This window comes from Astatotilapia calliptera, chromosome 13 (genome assembly GCF_900246225.1).
Source record: "Astatotilapia calliptera chromosome 13, fAstCal1.2, whole genome shotgun sequence".
Taxonomy (NCBI): domain Eukaryota; kingdom Metazoa; phylum Chordata; class Actinopteri; order Cichliformes; family Cichlidae; genus Astatotilapia; species Astatotilapia calliptera.
In genome coordinates this window covers 32020199-32042710 of record NC_039314.1, presented here as the reverse complement: position 1 = coordinate 32042710, position 22512 = coordinate 32020199, and the positions used below count along the sequence as shown (strand labels likewise).

The 22512-nt window shown below is 42.5% G+C and overlaps 1 protein-coding gene across 1 annotated transcript; it reads right to left on the bottom strand.

Moving 5' to 3' along the window:
• Positions 1-477: 477 nt before the first annotated feature.
• Positions 478-13940, bottom strand: fbxo28 (F-box protein 28). Its single transcript, XM_026190670.1, has 6 exons — positions 13734-13940; positions 13384-13632; positions 12166-12275; positions 9090-9228; positions 3782-3977; positions 478-3499 (listed from the first exon to the last, which is right to left on the bottom strand). Exons 1-6 carry the CDS (start codon positions 13785-13787, stop codon positions 2997-2999), a joined length of 1251 nt encoding a protein of 416 aa, XP_026046455.1. The 5' UTR covers positions 13788-13940; the 3' UTR covers positions 478-2996.
• Between the last annotated feature and the right edge of the window lie 8572 nt (positions 13941-22512).

Below are 22512 nucleotides of genomic sequence, written 5' to 3'. Positions count from 1 at the left end.
GAGCTGAATTTTTAAAGGATAAAATGCAGTTTCAAAGCAAATCAATTCATTTTCAAAATATAAATTCAATTTCAATTTAGTGATGATCATTTTCAAACCATAAATTCAAATTCAAATTGAACTTATTCAAATTCAGTTTCTGATGGCACAGATTTCTGCCCATATGTTTAAAAAATGGCTTTGATTTGGATGCAGTCTCATTGCCACACTGCAGCGTACCAGCACAGCACTCCAGTTAGTTAGTCATCAGAACTGGTTTCCTGTCTCCAGCACGAACATTTCCTGTTATTGTTTTTATTTCTTTCGTGCCAATGTCATGTATCCACCAAAATGGATAATACGACCGACCACACAAGCAAAGAATGATGTCAATTACATTTGTTTTACTACCAAACGTAATGAATGTATATGATGAATGAACACTCAAATATTAACATTAAATCTACAGCTTCATGTTTACAATCAGAGATACACAAATGTGTTAGCTGATTTTTAATAGGTTTGATTTGTACACCAGTAACAGTAATGTGTGCAACAAGACTGTACAATTAGCCCCAACTCAAAAGATAGTTTTCTTGGCATACGTACATGAAATAATTCACAATCTGCACTTTAAAATACATGAAGAATACAGTAAGGTTTTCTAGACTGAGACGCAGTCTCAGATGGAACCACCAGATTACATCTTCTTGTGCTTTGTTGCCTTGTGTCTTCATAATAGACACGTGAGATGCATTTCCAAAATGTCTTTACCAAATGAATGTGCCATGTGTTAGTTCAGGTCATCCAAAGAACAGAAACACTTGGAACAAGGAAAACACAAGTGCAGCCACAAGGCAACAAAACAAGTTTGTACAGAGAAGGAAGCAGGCAGTCTAACGGTAATCGGTTCCCACTGCCACCATCTATTTGTGCAAAAAAGTCCAAAAATCAGGTTCACTCCCTCGTCTTTTTCAGGTGGAGGCAGAAGTCTCAGGAAGAGTTTCAAAACATAAGGAAAAAACAAAAATCAGCTGGCATTTGGGACAAAGTGAGAAAAACCTGCAAGTTTTAGAAGTGACCTTTGAAATGCAATCTTGTTCTGGTTTTTTCCTTCCTTCTTTTCCCCCACATGTACTTCTACACTTGTGTTTTTCTCTGGGTTTACTGAAGTACTACAAGTCCTAAGCTGGGGAGAAGCCCAGTATGAGCCAGCGGGGATTCTATATTTGCAATTCAATACTGGAGGAGTGTTTACATGATCTGACAACGACATCCCAGAAATCTTAAAAGCTCAAAAAAGTATAAGAAGCAAACAACTGATCGTTGTTTTCATTTAGACCTCAGAAACGGACTAAAACCTTCAGATCTTCATCAGCAGACGAGGTTGGCCAAATGTTGTATCAAGCAACATGTGGCTGAAAATGTCGATAAAAGCCAGCAAGTGACACCAGGTTACATTTATTGAGTTAAAGTACTTAATTCAAGGTCGTCTCAGTTTTCAGACTGTTAGCAAAGTGAAACTATTAAAAGTATTGTGCAAGCCTGCCAAAGTTAGGCCTTGTGTGTCTCCAGTTTGTGCAGTCAGGACAGACTACACAATGAAACCCCCCCAGGGTAAAACACTGACCTGTACTGGAGTACATGTTGTGTACAGTGAATATGCAGAATGTTTGAAGCTCATATCAGGCTTCTCACGTTATTCAGAGAACAGATGCAAAACACCAGTTTGCCATCAAGGTCAGTTTTATAGTATTTTTATCCTCAGCACAGCTCATACAGTAATGCATCATATAACAGCCAAATATGGACATGAGGGGCTTCAAACGCATGACTGCTTTCATATTCAGCACAGCATGGCTCCTGTGCTCTCTGCTGCTTCTGTAAAGAGTGGAAAGAAACTGATGTGCATATTCCCCCCCAAAGAGCTTGACATGACAGTTTGGCCTTCTCCTCCTTTCAGCCGTGCTTTTCATGAAGATTCAAGAATTCATCAAAAACTCATCTGAGCAGCAGCTCTTGAAAAAAAAGAAAAAGCGAGCTACTACAAAGAAATAAACCACTGACTATTTCATCGATTCATATTGCACTTAGCCAAACTTAGAAAGAAGCTGTTGCAACTGATTTAGACCCCTGTGAAGATCACTAACTACTGACAACATGCAACCGCAGTTAGGCTGTTCCAGGAGCATCACACTTCCTATTTTCATTCGATATCCTTTAGTAGTTTATGTTCCCAAAATGACAAATATGAACATTTTCTTAACAAACAGGAAATGCATTAAATCACATGTGCAAGGTGACTTCTGTTAACAAGGCTGCAAATATAAGCATCTTCATTTGAGAGTACAGTCATTTCAATGAAACAACCTTTTTAGAGGCAAATAGCCAACCACCCACCTATACCCTTATTGATTTAAGTGGTTCAGAAGCCTTGCAAGGACTGGCCAACAAACCCTATGTGCAGAACCAGGACACTGATGAATGGAGCATAAGAAAAAACATTGTGTAGTCAAAGCCTAATGTCTTCTATAGAGTTACATTATCATGCAGGTAGTGATAAATCATCAGCAAGTCACTCTGTCACCCTAGGTCACACTGTAGTCTGACTCAGTCCACTGCCTGAAATCACTACATCGCCACATGTGGAGTAATCCACTGCTCAAAGTAGAGAGAACGGGACCTTTTTAAAGGTGAAACTATAAACTAGTGACGTGTTTACACAGTAATGTATTATTTAGGCGAGTCTTTAACAAAAGGAAAATCAGACATTAACAGTTCTGTAACGACAAACCTAACCATGTGCAAAGTCCTGGATGACATTCAGGGTTCAGTGCTTTGGTTGTGGACAGCAGAGAATTATTCCACACCACAGCAGGTGGTGTCAGCGCTGTGTGTGAGACAGTATACAGGAAGTGTGTTGGTGGAGTGGCTGATAACTCTGGGCACTGGTTTAAGATGTGATCAGTCAGACCTTAAAAATCAAAATAACTTGAGCTAAATGACACACGAGTTTCTCATTTCTTGCTGCGCAGCCGTTTGGATTGCCGTGGAAGGTCTGAGCTTTTTCTGGTGCGTTTTAGCGAAGACCCTACCTCACCCTCTGTCTCCCTGGGTGAGGCTGCAGCCACGCCTGTCAAGACAGCAGCAGATGTGCTGGCAGCAGTGAAAGACACAGCAGAGCTGCTGGATGTGGAGGGGACGGTTGTGTTGGGCCTGGGTCCTCCGATAGCAGCAGCGCTACTCTCCATCAGTTCACGGAGCTTGTGCTCCAGCTCTGCGAGGCGGGCGTTCTGCTCAGCGATCACCTGGCTCTGTTCCTGCAGCTTCTGCTCCTGGTCCTGCAGCTGCTTCTGCTGCTCCAGCTGCTTGACCCGAATTTCCTGCATCTCCCTCCGCAATACCGTCATCGATGCCCCGTTCACTTTCACCTGCTGCTGCACCTTGGTCATCTCAGAGCGAGAAGGTGTGTTCTTAGCCAGCAAGGACATGGTGGTCAAAGAGGTAGATGGACCTGCCACTGAGGGCACAAGACACACATCTGAGTAAAGCGTGTTCCAGAGTTAGCATAGCGTGTGATGCAGAGCGCGTGCAGAGCAGTGCAAACAACCAACGGCTGGGGTGGCACGTAAGACTAAACAGGACGATGACTTTCTCATCTCTCACATTTAGCGACAACTCTGATACAAATGGAAAGCCACAAACGCACAACCACTGTGGCTCACATGTTGCATTTAAAACCTTGGACACCCGGTGCAATAGGGATGCGCAACTATTATTGTTTTTGTCACATTTCAATTACCTGGTGCAGAGCCAATGAGGCGACCAGACAGATCGGCTCCCGGCAGTTTCTTCTTCAGAATGGGGACGATCTTCTCATCGAAGTACTCCATGGCCATGGAGGAGATGTCCCTCAACTCCTGCAGAACCTCATGAGCTCGCTGAGGTGCTCGGGTAGAGTTCACGTAGCGCAACACGCGGTAAATCTCATCTATAACCTGATGACACACAACAGCACGTGATCAGGAGAATACAAATAACAGAGAAATAATGAGTGAAACAGGCTTTTAAAAGCTCGATGCGGCATTCATGTGTGGGGAGCTGACCTGGTCGGAAGAAACAAATTAAAAAGGCTCTGGTATGAGCCACTACTAACAGTTAAAGCATAGTTTTTAATGGTCACATGTTGAACTGTGGTGCAGCTAAGACGTCCTAAACCAGCAGCAACGGCACCAACCTGATTAAAGACGGTTTCAACATCAATAATCAAAGAAATAGTTTTCCTTTTTAATCATGCTGGTACTGTTGTTGATTTAGGGCATTTTCCTTCCACTGCAGTTCAACATGTGTGTTAAGGCCCTGGCCATATTCTGAATCAGTGTGTGTTCTGTGCCTTTAAGAGTCTCTGCAGGGCCTCCACGTGATTGGAGGAGCCGTTTTGGGCCGGCTTTGACCTGCCACCTGCTGACTGACACCCACTATGAACTGGCCATTTCAAAAACCCTGTCTCCCGCAGATGTTCCCCAGGCAGCAACAGCAGACCTGTCCTCGGCCTCCAAACTGGCAGTGCTTGATCTTGTAAATAGCACTGAAGCAGAAGGGGTGAACACCCTATTTTTTTGCACTTTTTCTCTTGTTTATTAAATTAGGGAATTAAAGGTAGTGCTTGTGTTTTGTTTAGTTTGGTTTCGAGTAGGGTTTAGGTAGCACTTCTTTGGAATAGGTTGTTTTGTTTATTATTTTGACCTTTTTTCACCCTGGAGTTTATGGTCTAAGGAGTTTGGAAAGAAAAGCATCTGGACTTCTTTAAGTTGCTTGAAGACGTCTTCGAGCAACTTAAAGAACCTTCACAGACCTGGAGTTTATGCTTTCAGTTTTGTTGTTATTGGTAGCAATAAACCTCACTCTTAGATTGACTATTGGGGGACAGGGGTGTGGAAACCCTGTCAAAGTAGCCATTCACTTTACTTGAATCTCAGTGCTAAGCTCAGATAAAATAATTATTGTGGGTGATTTTAACATCCATGTAGATGCTAAAAATGACAGCCTCAACATGGCATCTAATCTGTTATTAGACTCAATTGGCGTCTCTCAAAATGTAAAAGAACCCACCCACCACTTTAATCACTCTCTATATCTTGTTTTAACATATGGCATAGAAACTGAACATTTAACAGTGTTTCCTGATGCCCTGTACCAACACAGAGCAGAGCAGCTATCTGAACGCTACTCCAACAGAGGTCGATCATCTTGTTAATAATTTCACCTCCTCACTACGTACGACTCTGGATACTGTAGCTCCTGTGAAAACTAAGGTCTCTAATCAGAAGTACCTGACTCCGTGGTATAATTCTCAAACACGTACCCTAAAGCAGATGACTCGTAATCTGGAGAGGAAATGGCGTGTCACAAATTTAGAGGATCATCATTTAGCCTGGAGAAATAGTTTGCTGCTTTATAAGAAAGCCCTCCACAGAGCCAGAACATCTTACTATTCATCACTGATTGAAGAAAATAAGAACAACCCCAGGTTTCTCTTCAGCTCTGTAGCCAGGCTGACAAAAAGTCAGAGCTCTTTTGAGCCAACCATCCCTTTAACGTTAACTAGTAATGACTTCATGAACTTCTTCACAAATAAAATTTTTATCATTAGAGAAAAAATTACCAATAATCATCCCACAGATGTAATATTATCTACAGCTACTCTTAGTACCATTGATGTTAAGTTAGACTCTTTTTCTCCAATTGATCTTTCTGAGTTAACTTCAATAATTACTTCCTCCAAACCTTCAACGTGTCTTTTAGACCCCATTCCTACAAAACTGCTCAAAGAAGTCCTGCCATTAATTAATTCTTCGATCTTAAATATGATCAACCTATCTCTAATAATCGGCTATGTACCACAGGCCTTCAAGCTGGCTGTAGTTAAACCTTTACTCAAAAAGCATCTCTAGACCCAGCAGTCTTAGCTAATTATAGGCCAATCTCCAACCTTCCTTTATATCAAACATCATTGAAAGAGTAGTTGTCAAACAGCTAACAGATCATCTCCAGAGTAATGGTTTATTTGAAGAGTTTCAGTCAGGTTTCAGAGCTCATCACAGCACAGAAACAGCTTTAGTGAAGGTTACAAATGATCTTCTTATGGCCTCTGACAGTGGACTCATCTCTGTGCTTGTCCTGCTAGACCTCAGTGCAGCGTTCGATACTGTCGACCATAATATCCTATTAGAGTGATTAGAACATGCTGTAGGTATTACAGGTACTGTGCTGCAGTGGTTTGTATCATATCTATCTAATAGACTCCAGTTTGTGCATGTAAATGGAGAGTCCTCTTCACACACTGAGGTTAATTATGGAGTTCCACAGGGTTCAGTGCTAGGACCAATTCTGTTTACATTATACATGCTTCCCTTAGGCAGCATCATTAGAAGACATAGCATACATTTACACTGCTATGCAGATGACACCCAGCTCTATCTGTCCATGAAGCCAGATAACACACACCAATGAGTTAAACTGCAGGAATGTCTTAAAGACATAAAGACCTGGATGGCCGCTAACTTTCTGCTTCTTAATTCAGATCAAACTGAGGTTATTGTACTCGGCCCTGAAAATCTTAGAAACATGGTATCTAACCAGATTCTTACTCTGGATGGCATTACCTTGGCCTCCAGTAACGCTGTGAGGAACCTTGGAGTCATTTTTGACCAGGACATGTCCTTCAACGCACATATTAAACAAATATGTAAGACTGCGTTCTTCCATTTGTGCAACATCTCTAAAATTAGAAATATCCTGTCTCAGAGTGACGCTGAAAAACTAGTTCATGCATTTATTACTTCCAGGCTGGACGACTGTAATTCATTATTATCAGGAAGTCCAAAAAACTCACTGAAAAGCCTTCAGCTGATCCAAAATGCTGCAGCAAGAGTCCTGACAGGGACTAGAAAGAGAGAGCAGATTTCTCCTGTTTTGGCTTCCTGTTAAATCCAGAATTCAAAATCCTGCTCCTCACATACAAGGTCTTAAATAATCAGGCCCCATCTTATCTTAATGACCTTGTAGTACCATATCACCCTATTAGAGCACTTCGCTCTCGCTCTGCAGGCCTACTTGTTGTTCCTAGAGTATTTAAAAGTAGAATGGGAGGCAGAGCCTTCAGTTTTCAGGCCCCTCTTCTGTGGAACCAGCTTCCAGTTTGGATTCAGGAGACAGACACTATCTCTACTTTTAAGATCAGGCTTCAAACTTTCCTTTTTGCTAAAGCATATAGTTAGGGCTGGACCAGGTGACCCTGAATCCTCCCTTAGTTATGCTGCAATAGACGTAGGCTGCCGGGGGATTCCCATGATGCACTGGGTTTTTCCTTTCCAGTCACCTTTCTCGCTCACTATGTATTAACAGACCTCTCTGCATTGAATCATATCTGTTATTAATCTCTGTCTCTCTTCCACAGCATGTCTTTATCCTGTCTTCCTTCTCTCACCCCAACCAATCACAGCAGATGGCCCCGCCCCTCCCTGAGCCTGGTTCTGCTGGAGGTTTCTTCCTGTTAAAAGGGAGTTTTTCCTTCCCAATGTTGCCAAAGTGCTGCTCACAGGGGGTCATATGATTGTTGGGCTTTTCTCTGTATCTATCATCTACTGTACAATATAAAGCGCCTTGAGGCGACTGTTGTTGTAATTTGGTGCTATATAAATAAATTAGTCATGTGACAGCTGAGTGTCTCAGCCCTGGTAGTTACTTGATCAAACCCTCCTGATGATGAGCCAACTGCAGACTGATTTCCATAAACCTTAATAGGACAATGCAATCAAACTGAACAAACTAACGAGGAAGGCTGGTTCTGTTGTTGGCATGAAGCTCGTCACCCTGGAGGTGGTGATCAGGGACAGAATGCGGGCAAGACTGCTGGCAATCATGGAAAATGACTCCCCCCTACATAACACACTGGACAATCTGAAGAGCAGTTTCAGCAACAGGTTCCTTCAACCTGGCTGTCTGAGGGAACGTTACAGGAGCTCGTTCCTTCATGCTGCTGTCAGACTCTGTAATTCATCCACATCAGTCAGGTCCACAGAAATAATCACACCTCACTGCACCCTGTCACTTCTGTATACCACCATAAATACCTGCACACATACTTGTCCTTTTATATTTATATTCATATTTATACCTATATCTAGGGCGGCTCGATTATGGCAAAAATGATGATCACGATTATTTTCACTGAAATTGAGATCTCGATTATTTGACGATATTTATTTAACAATAACAATGTGTTGAATAATGACTTTAAAAAATAATATAAAATAGTGCAAATACTGATAACAGTGCAAATGTTTGCAATATAAGAAATCAATGAAAAATGTAAACATCTATGTTTAGTGAACTTTGCAGTGTTGCTCTGTGGTGCAGCTACACTGTAGCAAAGTTTACACACTGTGTCTACTTGATCCAGTCTGACTCCATGAACCCATAATGTTTCCACACCACTGAAGGTTTTTACCTCTTTTTAACCAACGGCAGTCACTCTCCTCTCCAAATAACTTCTGCTTAGCTTTCCGAGCTTCCCTCGGGTCCTCTTAATTGTTGTGACGCGTGTTCGAAATGCAGAGAGGTGCGCTCGATTTGCCACACGGAGCAGCGCGAGAGTAAAGCATGAGGGAGGGACTAATAATCGGCTCAGTCATTTTTAATGATCGTTGAAAGCCCAGATCGTAATCGTGATTAAAATTAGATTAATTGAGCAGCCCTACCTATATCGCTATATTTAAAAGCACAAGAGCCATATTCAGCATCTGGATTTGACTAAAACTTGCTTTTATTGCTTTGGACTCATCTGTTTACCATCCTGCATGTAGCGCCAGACCCAGGAACAAATTATAGCATGTCACGGCAAACACCAAAGCGGGGATTCGTTTCACTTTATTAACAGACAGGGGTCCATAGAACATAAACTAAATACATAAAAAAGAAAAATAAATGTGGATTAATGTGGACTTGCTGCAAAAGGAAAAAATGAGCTTTTTAAATGAGAACTTTTCCCTTCTGTCTTGAAAACTACTGATGCTGCAGAGTTGTTTGCCAGTAACAGCTACACTAACCTTTCCGGGGATGAAGCAACACAGGTTGGAGTCCACATATTTCATGAAGGTCATGTTGAGTAGTGAAAGGCGGGTCTCCACAGCAGCCAGGATGTCAGCGTGACGGGCCAGGGAGTGGTTTCTCCTCTCTGACTCTCTCCTGGGAGAGAATGGAAACATGAAGAGAACTTTAAAGAATATCCATTTCTATGTATTGTCATTTATATCATTCATATGATCTTTTTCTTGACATCATTAAGAAAAAGATTTACTGTTCAAGACTCATTTGACTTGTTTTAGAAGTGGGATTCAAACTTGTTTGAAAAGGATCAGAAATAGAGCCTGTAACAGACACAGGAGGCACTCACAGCCAGCACAGCACAAAAGCCTGTGATGACGTCAAGAAACTATTGTAGGTTTGACTAAGAAACAACACAAAAAACCCCAAAAGAACACAGTGTCTGAAAGATGGAAGTTACTACTCCAATTAAACCTCCTTATTATATCTGTATTTGTAGGAGTTTCTCTTTCATAGAGGGCAAACGAGTGGGAGGAGAATATTGAAATGAATGACACAAACATAATTTACTGAGGTTTGGGGCATGGAGTTTACTGCCAACTGCACAAAATTAAAAGCTGAAAAGTTGTGGTTGTGAATACTAGACAAAGTGTTTAGACAGAGAAGTGCTTTCAGTGTTTAAGGGGTGTGTGTGTTTCACAGGCATAAAGTGATTTTTGGTTTATGGTGAGATGGAGGCAGATGATCCACTGAGGCGACGCCCAAAAGAAGCTGCCAAAAAAGGAGGCTGATGAGGACACACACACACACACACACACACACACACACACACACACACACACACACACAGTAAGGTAGACCCTACAATAATACATACAAGAGAGAGAAGATAGATACATATTGTGGACACAATACACCATGCTCACATATGCTGTAAGAATCTTGGCTTCTTGTTTACACAGAAACCAAGCAGAAGGGAAGAGAGCCTCTGACCTGCTTTTACTTTGTCTGGTAACTATTATCTGAAGCTACCAGGCCTCAGCATCAGGCCGACACCATGAACTTCACACGAAGGTCAGATAAATAGGGCTGGAATTAAAATGGTGACATACCGGCAGCTAGGGCTGGGCCATATCATACCGTTCACGGTAATACCGGTGTAATGTTGGGCAATGATAAGAAAATAAAATATGGCGATAGAATATGGGTAAAACACGCATGCACAGTGCCTTTGTTTACATACGCACACGGCGGCGACGCAGAATGAGAAGAGCGAAAGCGGATCGTTGAATGAAACCATGAACCTGAACTGGTTTGTAAAAATGCTGCAGCTTCACTGGTGTGGAACTGGTTTAGCTTTCGTCCCTCAGATACACAACAAAGCACTATTTTTGGTAGCGCATGCTAGCGGGCCGTCGTTATTACCGTGTTTTTTGGAAAATACGGCGCACTTAAAATCAATCCTTTGATTTTTCTGAAAGTCGACAGAGCCCCTTATAATCCCGTGTGCCTTATGTATGAACTCTGGTTGTGTTTATGACCTCGAAACGATTTTATGTGCACGGCGCTCGAAAATCTGTCAAATGTTTCAGTACGACTTTGCTAAGCTACGAAGCCGCACCGCTTGATGGATTGTCGGAGCGTTACGGCTATCGTAGGCGGAGCGATACGTACTGTGCTTCAACATGTTACCGTATTGTGTGTGTATAACCTCTTTTTAAGTGTTGTGGATATTATACATGGTTATGCTGAGGATGTGTCGGCCAGTTTCCACTGGAAATGCCTTTTGGTTAAACTGTCAGCGAGGAATTTGCACTGTTACGTTTTTATATAACTTTAATGCAGATAAAAAACAGCTGCTTGTTTCAGTGAAAATACATAGATGGGTTTTTTTTGCACTAATACAGTTGTGGAGTTGTAAAGTATTTTGTCTAGTGTCAATTATATCGTCAGTTATATCGTTATCGCAAATTTTCAAATGTATATCGTGATAAATATTTTTGGTCATATCGCCCTGCTCTACCGGCAGCCACCAGTAGAAATGTGAAAATCCCTGATGATTTTTGGAAAACTTGACCTTTGACCTTGAGGTTAAGATTACCCGGATTTAAACTCATCCAAGATTTTTAGTAGATGCACCTATGGTTTGAATTCTACGTCGCCTCATTCTTGAGTTGTTGCATTCACAAACTTGGGTGCCCACACTGCCTGCTCATCTGGCTGGGTGATAGCAAAACCCCATCAGCCTTTTACAGCTGAGGGGTAATAAAAAGGGTCTGAAAGCTCAGACTGTGTAAAGCAGTCCCAGCCACCAGCACAAATCCCTAATAAGGACACACAAATGACCCTTCTCTTGACATTTAGGTATGAACACAAAGCTGAACCCGTATAAACGGACACTGCAGCCTGACTGATTATCAAGCTTCTTCCCTGTTGGAGTTCAGGGTCTGGCCGCTGTGGTCGGCTTAGCATTCAGTCAGTTTTCACATCACTCTGGGATCGTGGCTAGCTTAGAATTAGCATGCTATCTGTGCATGTGCTTGGAAGGAGCTGAAGTTGTGTTAGCAGCATAATGCAGCTGTTTCTATCCTGGATGCAGTTTGGACGTTACCCATCATGCTCTCGTCCTTGATGGGAATCAAGAACTTAAATCCCACCCTACTGACAGAAGCACCTTACCAGAAGGATATCATGAGAACACACTTTGTTTGTTAAGGATGTTTTATTTGGTTTTGTCTCCCAATGTCCTAACTCACCAACCAGTACCTGTAGTTTTGTTTTATGAACAATGACTTTTCCCTCCTCTGCATTTAAATACAATGCTTTCATTTAGTACAAGGTACATGTGAATTTTGTATCCCAGCTTATGAAGAATTTAGAAAAAATACTTGTGCAAGGATGAGATGATTATGACAAAAAAGCGCTCTACATAAGTGCCAGCCAATTCATTCAGATCAAGGAAAAAGTATAAAGTCATTTCCAAGCTTCTTAAAGTTGGCCAAATAATTAAATAAAGGAGAGTTCCTGAAGAAAACCAGAGTGCAGTGAGAGTGGAATAACTTGTGATGTGATACTGACCTGGGCAGCTGGGCTTTGACTTGCCTCTGGCACAGGCTGTGGTAACGCTCCACCTTCAGGAATCCCTGATTCAGGACACGCTGGCAAATCATGTCCATACGCTTGCATACCTGAAGACAGATCAGAGAGAACAGGTGGACAGGTAATCTGATGAGTACGTAGCAATTCAGAGTTTCAAGTTATTTGCCTACATGGGATTCTTGACACAGTGCTTTGGATAAAGTGGAGGGCTTCCAGTCTCTACATTCACAGTTTTAAGAGCTGATACATTGGCTCTTATCATTCCTGTTGTTTTCAAAGGAATATTTACCATCCTCTCTTACAATCCTGCTGCAAAAACTACTCCCGGATGTCACCGTTAAGGGGATCAGAGGAAAAAGCAATGGCTGAATTCTACTTTGGGTTAGACTGGAGGAAACGCTTTCTGCTGCTTAAGGAAAAAGTCCACATTTACAGAAGTCATGAAGTCACTTTGTTAAACCTGATCATCAAATATCAACAGTCATTTGACACTGACCTGATACGCATCTGCTGACACAGCTGCACCGCTCATACTGGTAAGTAAGGTATGACACAGTCCACAGAGCATTGTGTAATGACAAAAAAATCTTCATTGCACATCTTGTTTGTATTACATGTCACAATACTTTGCATCAAGAGGGGAGTGTTTAGTAGCTATGAGTATCTCAGCAGGAAAACGGTTCGTTCATCTGCAAATGTCAGTGAAAACACGGGTAGTGCACAGCAGTCTTATTACCTCACTTAGCCAGTGAGCCACGAACTCCTCAGCAAACGCAAACTAACACATGACAGCGACTGATTCTGCACAGCAGGAGAAGAACGAAGCCTCCAGGCTGTGTGCCGAGCAGACTGAAGTGTAGGTGAATGGAGCTGCGAGGCTTCTACTAACCCCACAGAGTTACACAAGGACAGCCACGAGCCCGGTACTGGCTGCAAACAACTCCGTGACCAACACTCATCTGCGCTCTGACAGTTGTGTGATGGTGATAGTGTTGTGTCGTGTATCCCAGCCCTGCTCATCTCGGCTGTCTTGCTAATTCGAGGAGCACAATGCGGGCCGTGGCTGCAAACAGACGGCTCCAGACTGGAGCACGGATGTGAAACAGCCTGATGTCTGCGCTGCCTTTACACGAGTGCTACCCAAACAGGATTCGGAGCCCTGGCTAGCATTAGCTTTGCTGCTGTTTTTGTTCTCACCGAGCGCAGCAGGCTGATCTCATCGTAGGACAGGAAGTTGAGGATGGTCTCGATGGCCACGATGGGCAGGCCCAGCAGGGGGTTGTTCTGGTGCTGCTGGTCCGATGGAGGGGGTGTATGTCTTAGTGACACGATATCTGAGTCCAAGGACCCAACACATCCATCAACTCTCTCTATCACGGCCGCCATCTTGCTTTGAGACAGAGGAGCCGGAAATGACGTTTCAATAGGAAGCTCGTGCCATTTTTTCTTCAAAGATGGAAAAACGGAATCTGCTGTTAACAGCCAGCCGGACAGTGCGGTCCACAGTCATTTGAAACCACCATGAGCTGCAGCTCTCATATACATACATTAAATGCTGATGTGATCCTGTGTGATGAAGACAGCAGCCACACTTTGTTCATCAGAAAGTTGGTGCAGGTGAGCCAGGGCCCACACCTCACAATGTTTACTCTCTCGTGGTCTTTTCCACTGGTGTCAGAGTGGGATGGGGATGCAGTTTCACTAGGTGAGCTCTCCGCTAAATAGCCGCTGCCAGGGCTCGACTGGGACAAAAAATGGGCCCAGGCATTTTGAGCAGTTAATGCTCTACCTGGCAAAACGTTGCTAGACCCGCCCCTGCAGTTACCAGCTGTCAGCTACTTAGAAAACGATCCTGGTGTTATTTGTCTCTCAGAAACAGTTCATAACTTCCCTTCAACTCATTCATGTGACCTAAAAGGTAAACCTGTTTCTCCATCACCTGTTCAGCTCTGATGATTCAGTAAGGACATCTCCTGGTTTCATCCGAGTGGTGTCCAAAAAAATGACGTGGGCTTCATAGATAATTGGGAAACTTTCTAGAGGAAACCTGGTCTTGTTAGGAGAGACGGAATCCATCCCTGGGCCTTACACAGAGTTTCTGTCTGATTTCTCAGACTTTTTATCTGATTTAGTTCTGAGCTCAGATAAAATAATTATTGTGGGTGATTTTAACATCCATGTAGATGCTAAAAGTGACAGCCTCAACATGGCATTTAATCTGTTATTAGACTCAATTGGCATCTCTCAAAATGTAAAAGAACCCACCCACCACTTTAATCACACTCTAGATCTTGTGTTAACATATGGCATAGAAACTGAACGTTTAACAGTGTTTCCTGAAAACCCTCTCCTGTCTGATCATTTCCTGATAACATTTACATTTACAATAATTGATTACACAGCAGTGGAGAGTAGACTTTATCAAAGTAGATGTCTTTCTGAAAGCGCTGTAACTAAGTTTAAGAATATAATCCACCCACTGTTATCATCTCCAATGCCCTGTACCAACACAGAGCAGAGCAGCTATCTGAACACTACTCCAACAGAGGTCGATCATCTTGTTAATAATTTCACCTCCTCACTACGTACGACTCTGGATACTGTAGCTCCTGTGAAAACTAAGGTCTCTAATCAGAAGTACCTGACTCCGTGGTATAATTCTCAAACACATACCCTAAAGCAGATGACTCGTAATCTGGAGAGGAAATGGCGTGTCACAAATTTAGAGGATCATTATTTAGCCTGGAGAAATAGTTTGCTGCTTTATAAGAAAGCCCTCCGCAAAGCCAGAACATCTTACTATTCATCACTGATTGAAGAAAATAAGAACAACCCCAGGTTTCTCTTCAGCTCTGTAGCCAGGCTGACAAACAGTCAGAGCTCTTTTGAGCCAACCATCCCTTTAACGTTAACTAGTAATGACTTCATGAACTTCTTCACAAATAAAATTTTTATCATTAGAGAAAAAATTACCAATAATCATCCCACAGATGTAATATTATCTACAGCTACTCTTAGTACCATTGATGTTAAGTTAGACTCTTTTTCTCCAATTGATCTTTCTGAGTTAACTTCAATAATTACTTCCTCCAAACCTTCAACGTGTCTTTTAGACCCCATTCCTACAAAACTGCTCAAAGAAGTCCTGCCATTAATTAATTCTTCGATCTTGAATATGATCAACCTATCTCTAATAATCGGCTATGTACCACAGGCCTTCAAGCTAGCTGTAGTTAAACCTTTACTCAAAAAGCATCTCTAGACCCAGCAGTCTTAGCTAATTATAGGCCAATCTCCAACCTTCCTTTCATATCAAAAATCCTTGAAAGAGTAGTTGTCAAACAGCTAACAGATCATCTGCAGAGGAATGGTTTATTTGAAGAGTTTCAGTCAGGTTTCAGAGCTCAGCACAGCACAGAAACAGCTTTGGTGAAGGTTACAAATGATCTTCTTATGGCCTCTGACAGTGGACTCATCTCTGTATTGGCTTCCCTTCATTGGCTCCCTGTTAAATCCAGAATTCAAAATCCTGCTAATCACATACAAGGTCTTAAATAATCAGGCCCCATCTTATCTTTTTTTTTTTATTATTCACAATATTTTGTATTAATTGTGGACACAGTTTATAAAGAAAAAAGAAGAGGGAAAATACAAACTGTTTACATTGAATACAAAACAGAATTTCTCAGGTGAGAACATTGTTTTGCTCTTTTAATTTATCAAACAAGCGACAAAAAAAATCCCAGTAAAAGGAAAAAGAGAGAGAGAGAGAGAAAACAAAAACAAAAAACCCAACAAAACAACAAAAGCCACAACCTGGGAGGGATTATGATATTAACTAACCCTTCCCTTAAGAACCACTCAGAAGTTTGCTACGACATCACTGAGCTTCACGTTCCCATTAACACAGACAGACACCAGACCTCTATGGAGAAGCAAATCCGTTAGTCAGCTGGAACATCCTTAAGTTGAAGTTTAGAGAAGTTTTCCAGAAAAACCCCCGCATTTTATCAAATGTGCCCTTTTGGTTCTGGATGGAGCAGTGGATCTTTTCCAGACTGAGGCACGACATGAGATCAGCAAGCCACCGAACATGGAGGGGCGGGGCAGCGGCCTTCCACCTCATCAAAATTGTACGCCTAGCCAGGAGGGAACCAAAAGACAGCACCCTACGCTTTGCTCTGGGAATATACTTATAATCCTCTCCCGTTGTACCAAAGACAGCAAGTAGGGGGCTAGTTTCAGGCCGGTAGCCTTGTTCAAAGTGCAGAAAACCACCTTCCCAAAATTTGCCAGGACAGGGCGGGTCCAAAACATGTGGGTTAGATTGGCATCATGAGACCCTCACCTGTTACAGCAAGGGTCTAAACTGAGATAAAGCTTAGCTAATTTGGATTTAGATAAGTGGGCCCTGTGGACTACTTTGAATTGTAACAGGGAATGACGGACACAGAGTGATGTAGAATTTACCAGAGAAAGGACTGAGTCCTAGACGTCATCTGACATAGATATACCCAACTCCTTCTCCCATGTGGACTTGAAGCCTACAACGGGAGCTGGGGTTACACTGCAGTTTATTATAAATGCCTGATAGTTGGAAATTAAGGAGCTCGTCCAGTAAGTTAGCAGCTGGAGCTTCTGGAAAATTGGACAGGTGGGATTGCAAAAAATGTCTGAGTTGTAAATACCTAAAAAAGTGAGTTTTGGGATACTGTATTTTTTTGACAGCTGATCAAATGATACTAGTTTATTGTGTACAAAGAGATCTTTAAAGCAAATAATACCTGCTCTAGACCAGACCTGGAACAAGTTGTCCAAGGTTGGGGGGAGGAATAGGTGGTTTGAAAGGATGGGGCTTTGAAGTGAAAAATTATTAAGATTGAAATGTCTCCTGAACTGCGCCCACACCCTGAGGGAGTGCCGAATTATCGGATTAGATGTAAAGTTGTCAATGGATAAAGGAAGAGAAGAACCCAGAAAGAAGGCAAGAGAAATACCCTGCGTTGAGTCTAATTCCATTGCCAGCCAGCTGGTGGGTCCCACACCCTCCCCAGACTTTAACCACTAGGTCAGGGACCGAATATTGGCAGCCCAATAGTAAAAGCGGAAGTTGGTGAGTGCCAGACCCCCTTCAATCTTAGATTTCTGTAAATGCACCTTAGCTACCCGTTTACCCTTCCAAATATAAGAGGAGATTATAGAGTCTAGAGTTGTAAAGAAAGACTTGGAGATGAAGACTGGTAAAGATTGAAATAAGTATAAGAATTTAGGAAAGATGTTCATTTAAATTGAATGAATTGACTTTGTGTTCAGTTTGACCTATTTGTAGACCCTGAACAAGTTTACTGCTTCGAAAAAGCATTGCTAAGGGTTCAATAGCTAGATCAAATAACAACGGGCTAAGGGGGCAACCCTGACGTGTGCCTCGTTTAAGTTGGAATGGTTTTGATTTCTGGCTATTGGTGCAAACAGACACAACAGGGGAGAAGTATAGGTACTTGATCCATGAGATGAAATTGGGACCGGACCCAAATCTCTCCAGCACAGCAAATAAATAGTTCCATTCGACACGGTCAAATGCTTTTTCCGCATCAAGCGAAGAACACATTCTGGAGTGTCATTCTACCGAAAAGCTGTCTGGGCCAGGGAACTTCCCTGACTGCAGAGAGAAAATTGCAGCGCTAATCTCTTCTTTGAAAAATGGCGCATCCAAGATCTCTCTGTGGGTGTCTGCCAGCTCAAGAAAGTCTAAGCTTTTAAGAAAATTTGTGATTAGTGAGTGGTCGGTGGGAGATTCAGAGGAATAAAGCTTCAGATAATATTCCCTGAACGCATCATTGATTTTGGCATGATCAGTAACGAGCCCATCATCTGAGTTAATGGCGGTTATACACTGACATGGCTTTAGACCCCTTACTTGGTTAGCTAGGAGTTTGCCCGATTTCTCCCCATTCACAAAAAATCCAGAATGAAGAGTGACTTCCCTATAGACAAAAAGACAAGAAAAAAACCAAAACAAAAACACAAGGGAAGACTGACAGCGCACTCTGTTAGTGGAAACAGCACAGTAGAAAGGTATGGAAAAGAAACCCTAAAGCAAAAACAAACTAATAAAAATACTAACCACACCCTGCCACCCAGTAAAAACAGAGAGAAAAAAGGGGGGATATAGTTACATAGACAATGGTAATGAAGGCAACACAAGTGAATAAATTAAATAAAAATAACTATAAATATAAATATATAAATTCTTCTACATCTGAGTTAAGATGGAACAGAAGGGTATGGAATTAAAACGCTACATCACCTGACCATATCTCCGGCGCCGACAGTGAGTCCAGCACCTTTTGAAAAGGTTGTAAGGTGCTTAAAAAACAGAGGAAGGAAAAAAAGGGGGGGTTATCGTCCGAGTAAAGGTGCTGTGTTGATCAGAAAGGCAGTCTGTCTCAGTTACTGTGCGGGTGGCACAGTAGGTTGGTGGTCGATGTATCACCGGGCCTCTTCAACGGAGCGTAGCCACCTCCTCTCTCCTCCGGCTAAGGTGATATGGAATGACTCAAGGTTACAACCTCTCTTTATAGACTTTGAAGTTCTGTCATGTGGAATTCTTTTCAGTGTGTCATCATTCTATGAAAGAAGCAAACAGACTGCATGTCTGTGATGCCACAGAGTAGACCAGCTCTAGCCAAGCCGAGTCAGGAAGCCTTTCTAATTTGTAATGGAAGTGCGTACCACAATTTAGGAGCTCAGAGAGGAAGTGTGGGGCAAGACCATTTAATGCTTTAAAAACAAATAAAAGAATAAAATAAAAGAATAAACGGAACTCTAAAATGGACAGGCAACCAGTGTAGTGAGGATAAAACGGGAATAATATACTTGTCAGAGTACCTGGGTCATTGACTCAGCGTTTCAGTTTGGACTTTTGTCACTGTAGCTGACGCTGAAATGTTTGTGTGGGTTGATTCAGTAGCCTGATGGCCTGTGGATCAGTGTTGGTCAAGTTACTTGAAAAAAGTAATCAGTAACTAATTACTGATTACTTCCCCAAAAAAGTAATCCTGTTACTTTACTGATTACTTATTTTCAAAGGTAATTAATTACTTAGTTACTTAGTTACTTTTTAAAAACACGATTTACAACCTGAATAGGTGATAAAGCGATAGATCTTTCAGCCCAATTCTACTTTTTCTGCATAATCCATCATACAAAATGTAATCAAATGGAAAAGTCTCTTTTTAAAACTTGTTTTATTAGTTTTAATCTTTTAACTTTATGCATCAAGCAAAAATGTAATTATCTGCAACATTCACTGACTGGAAGAAATTAGTTTAACATTTAAACCTATTTTCTGCACATTCCAGCACATAAAATAAAATATTTTGTGTGTTTACACTCAGTGTTTCAAATAGATGCAAGTAAAACACAGCAGAAAATAAATAAAGTCAAAGACTCAGCGGTCCTGTTGCTCTATTTTCACCTGTAAAGCAGGAGTGGGGTAGGCGGAGGTTTACCCTGGTGCAGGTGTGCTGCGGTCAGTGGAAGAATCCACGAGTTTCTCTGTGAGTTTCCCATTACGTCGTAGCTACTCGGTGCTTGTTGGAAGTTTAGGGGTTTTTTTCGCTGTAAAAAGAAGTTTTCTTCCCACGCACAGCGGACACTAATGTTTTTGTCCCTTTTTATGGAATCAAACTCAAAGTAAGGTCAGTACTTCCACGCTTTAAACGCTGCACGCTCATACTCTCTCTGCACTCGATATATGATCCATTGTTGATCTGCACACAGCTGTTGTCACGAACGTCGCACTCGCTTACGTCACTGTCATGAGACGTTCTCGCAGAAAAATCACGGTTTTAGTAACGCAGTAACGCAGCGTTCCTACGGGAAAGTAACGGTAATCTAATTACCGTTTTTGCAATAGTAATCCCTTACTTTACTCATTACTTGAAAAAAGTAATCAGATTACAGTAACGCGTTACTGCCCATCTCTGCTGTGGATTAGTGATGGGATTTACGGCTCTTTCGGCTCCAAACCGGCTCTTCAGGTTGTTTTGTTGCTTTAATTAATTTATTATTAACAATAATATAAAATTATGCACAAAAGTAATTACTAATGTAAAAAAGTGGCTTTATTTATATATGTTTATATATAAATAAATACGGTGGCCCCTAGAGACAAAACACGTACAAACTCCAAAGCTTTCACACTCCTGTATTGTCTGCCAGATGGTAGGAGTGTGAACAGTGTGTGCTGTGGGTGGGTGCTGTCCTTAATGATATAGTTTGCCCTGAGTGTTGTAAATGTCCTGTAGTGGTACTCCACAGATGAGTTGTGCCATTTTGATGACACGTTGGAGAGCCTTCCTGTCCTGAGTTCCCGTAGCACACTGTGATGGAGTTTGTCAGGATACTCTCCACTGTGCATCTGTAAAAGTTGCTGAGAAGTTTGGAGGTTAATCCAAATTTTCTCAGCTTCCCTAGGAAGAAGAGTCGTTGTTGAGACTTCTCGATGATCTGCCGTGTGTTATGGGTCCAGGTGAGATCCTCACTGATGTGGGTGCCAAGGAATTTGAATGTCTTCACCCTCTCCACCTGAGTCCTGTTGATGCATAGTGGGGCGTGCTGCTCTCTCCTCATTCTTGGGTCAATAACCATCTCCTTAGTCTTCTCAGCCTTTAAGGAGAGATCATTTTCCAGGCACCAGCTGAGCCACCTCTTCCCTGTAGGCAGTCTCCTCTCCAGCAGTAATCAGCCTGACGATGGTTGTGTCATTTAATGATGGAGGTGTTGCTTTGGGAGGGGACACAGTCATAGGTGAACAGGTGTACAGGAGTGGACTGAGCACACAGCCTTGGGGAGTCGCTGTGCTCACTATCTTTGTACCTCATGTCCCGGTACCAACTCTGACTGCCTGGAGTCTGCCTGTGAGGAAGCCCAGGACCCAGAGACAGAGGGGGGTGTCAGTCCAAGAGTAGAGAGCTTTTTCATGGTGGGATGATGGTGTTGAATGCTGAGCTGTAGTCTATAAACAGCATTTGAACATACATGTCCTTGTTTCCGAGGTGTGAGAGGGCTGTGTGGATAGCTGCATTAACGGCGTCCTCGGGAGAGCGATTCCTCCGATATGCAAATTGCAGAGGGTCTAATCTGTCCGGGATGGCTTCTTTGATATGGGACATGACAATCCTCTCAGAACACTTCATTACAATTTGAAGTGAGTGCAATGGGGCGAAAGTCATTCAAACAGGTTATTTACGTGGGGAGGGGCACTATGATGGTGGTCTCGAAGCATGTGGGCACAGCTGACTGGGTGAGGGACAAATTGAAAATGTCTCTGAAGAGCAAACACTCAAAGCATGGCCTGGGATGTTGTCAGGGGAAATCAGTGATGTGTTGGAGGCCCTGCCACATTCGGCGGGATTCGAGTTGTTGTAGTATCCCTCCAGCTTCAGTCTGTATGTGGGTCATATCTGGCCTTTTTGTAGCGCTCTGTGCCACCAGAGGCAAACGCAGTGGAGCATGCATGTAGCATGGAACGTACCTCACAGTTCAACCAGGGTTTCTGGTTTGGACATGTTTTGTATCGCTTGGTGGGGACAATATTGTCAATGCATGTGGTGAGGTAGCTGGTGACCACTGGTGCATATTCCTTTAAATCCACAGAGCAGTCCTCTCTCATGGCAGCAGTCTTAAACACGTCGCAGTTTGTAGCACCAAAGCAGTTCTGAAGCACCGAATCAGTCTTTTCGCTCCAAGCTTTAGTAATTTTACTTACTTGGGGGGCTCGTTTGAGGAGCTGCCTGTTTGCCAGATAGAGGAACACAGAAATGTGGTCGGACTGTCCAAAATGCGGGCGAGGCACTGCCTTGTATGCACCTCTTACATTGCTGTAGACCTGGTCTATGATGTTGTTATTCCTTGTCGGAAAGCTCAAGTATTGATGGAATTTTGGGAGCACAGTCCCGAGGTTGCAGTGATTAAAGTCCCCAGCAACGACAAACACAGCATCTGGATGAGCGGTCTCGTGTTTGCTGATGACGCCATGCTGTAGTCCTAGCACTGTGGTCCAGTGTTGTTGATGTAAGTGCATACACCGCCGCTTTTGTTTTTACCCAAGGCAGATGTGACGTACGGGACAAATCACGTTCCTTTTCACCTCAATATGGATGTATTGTAATTGGTCCAGCCCAGAGTCGATCATGACCACTCAATCCACCACCTTTCATTGTTTATAACGTTAGAAACAAACAAACAAACAACATCAGCCTACCTGGCAAATGCCCGGTATGCCCGATGGCCAGTCCAGCTGTGCAAAGTATCCACAACTTT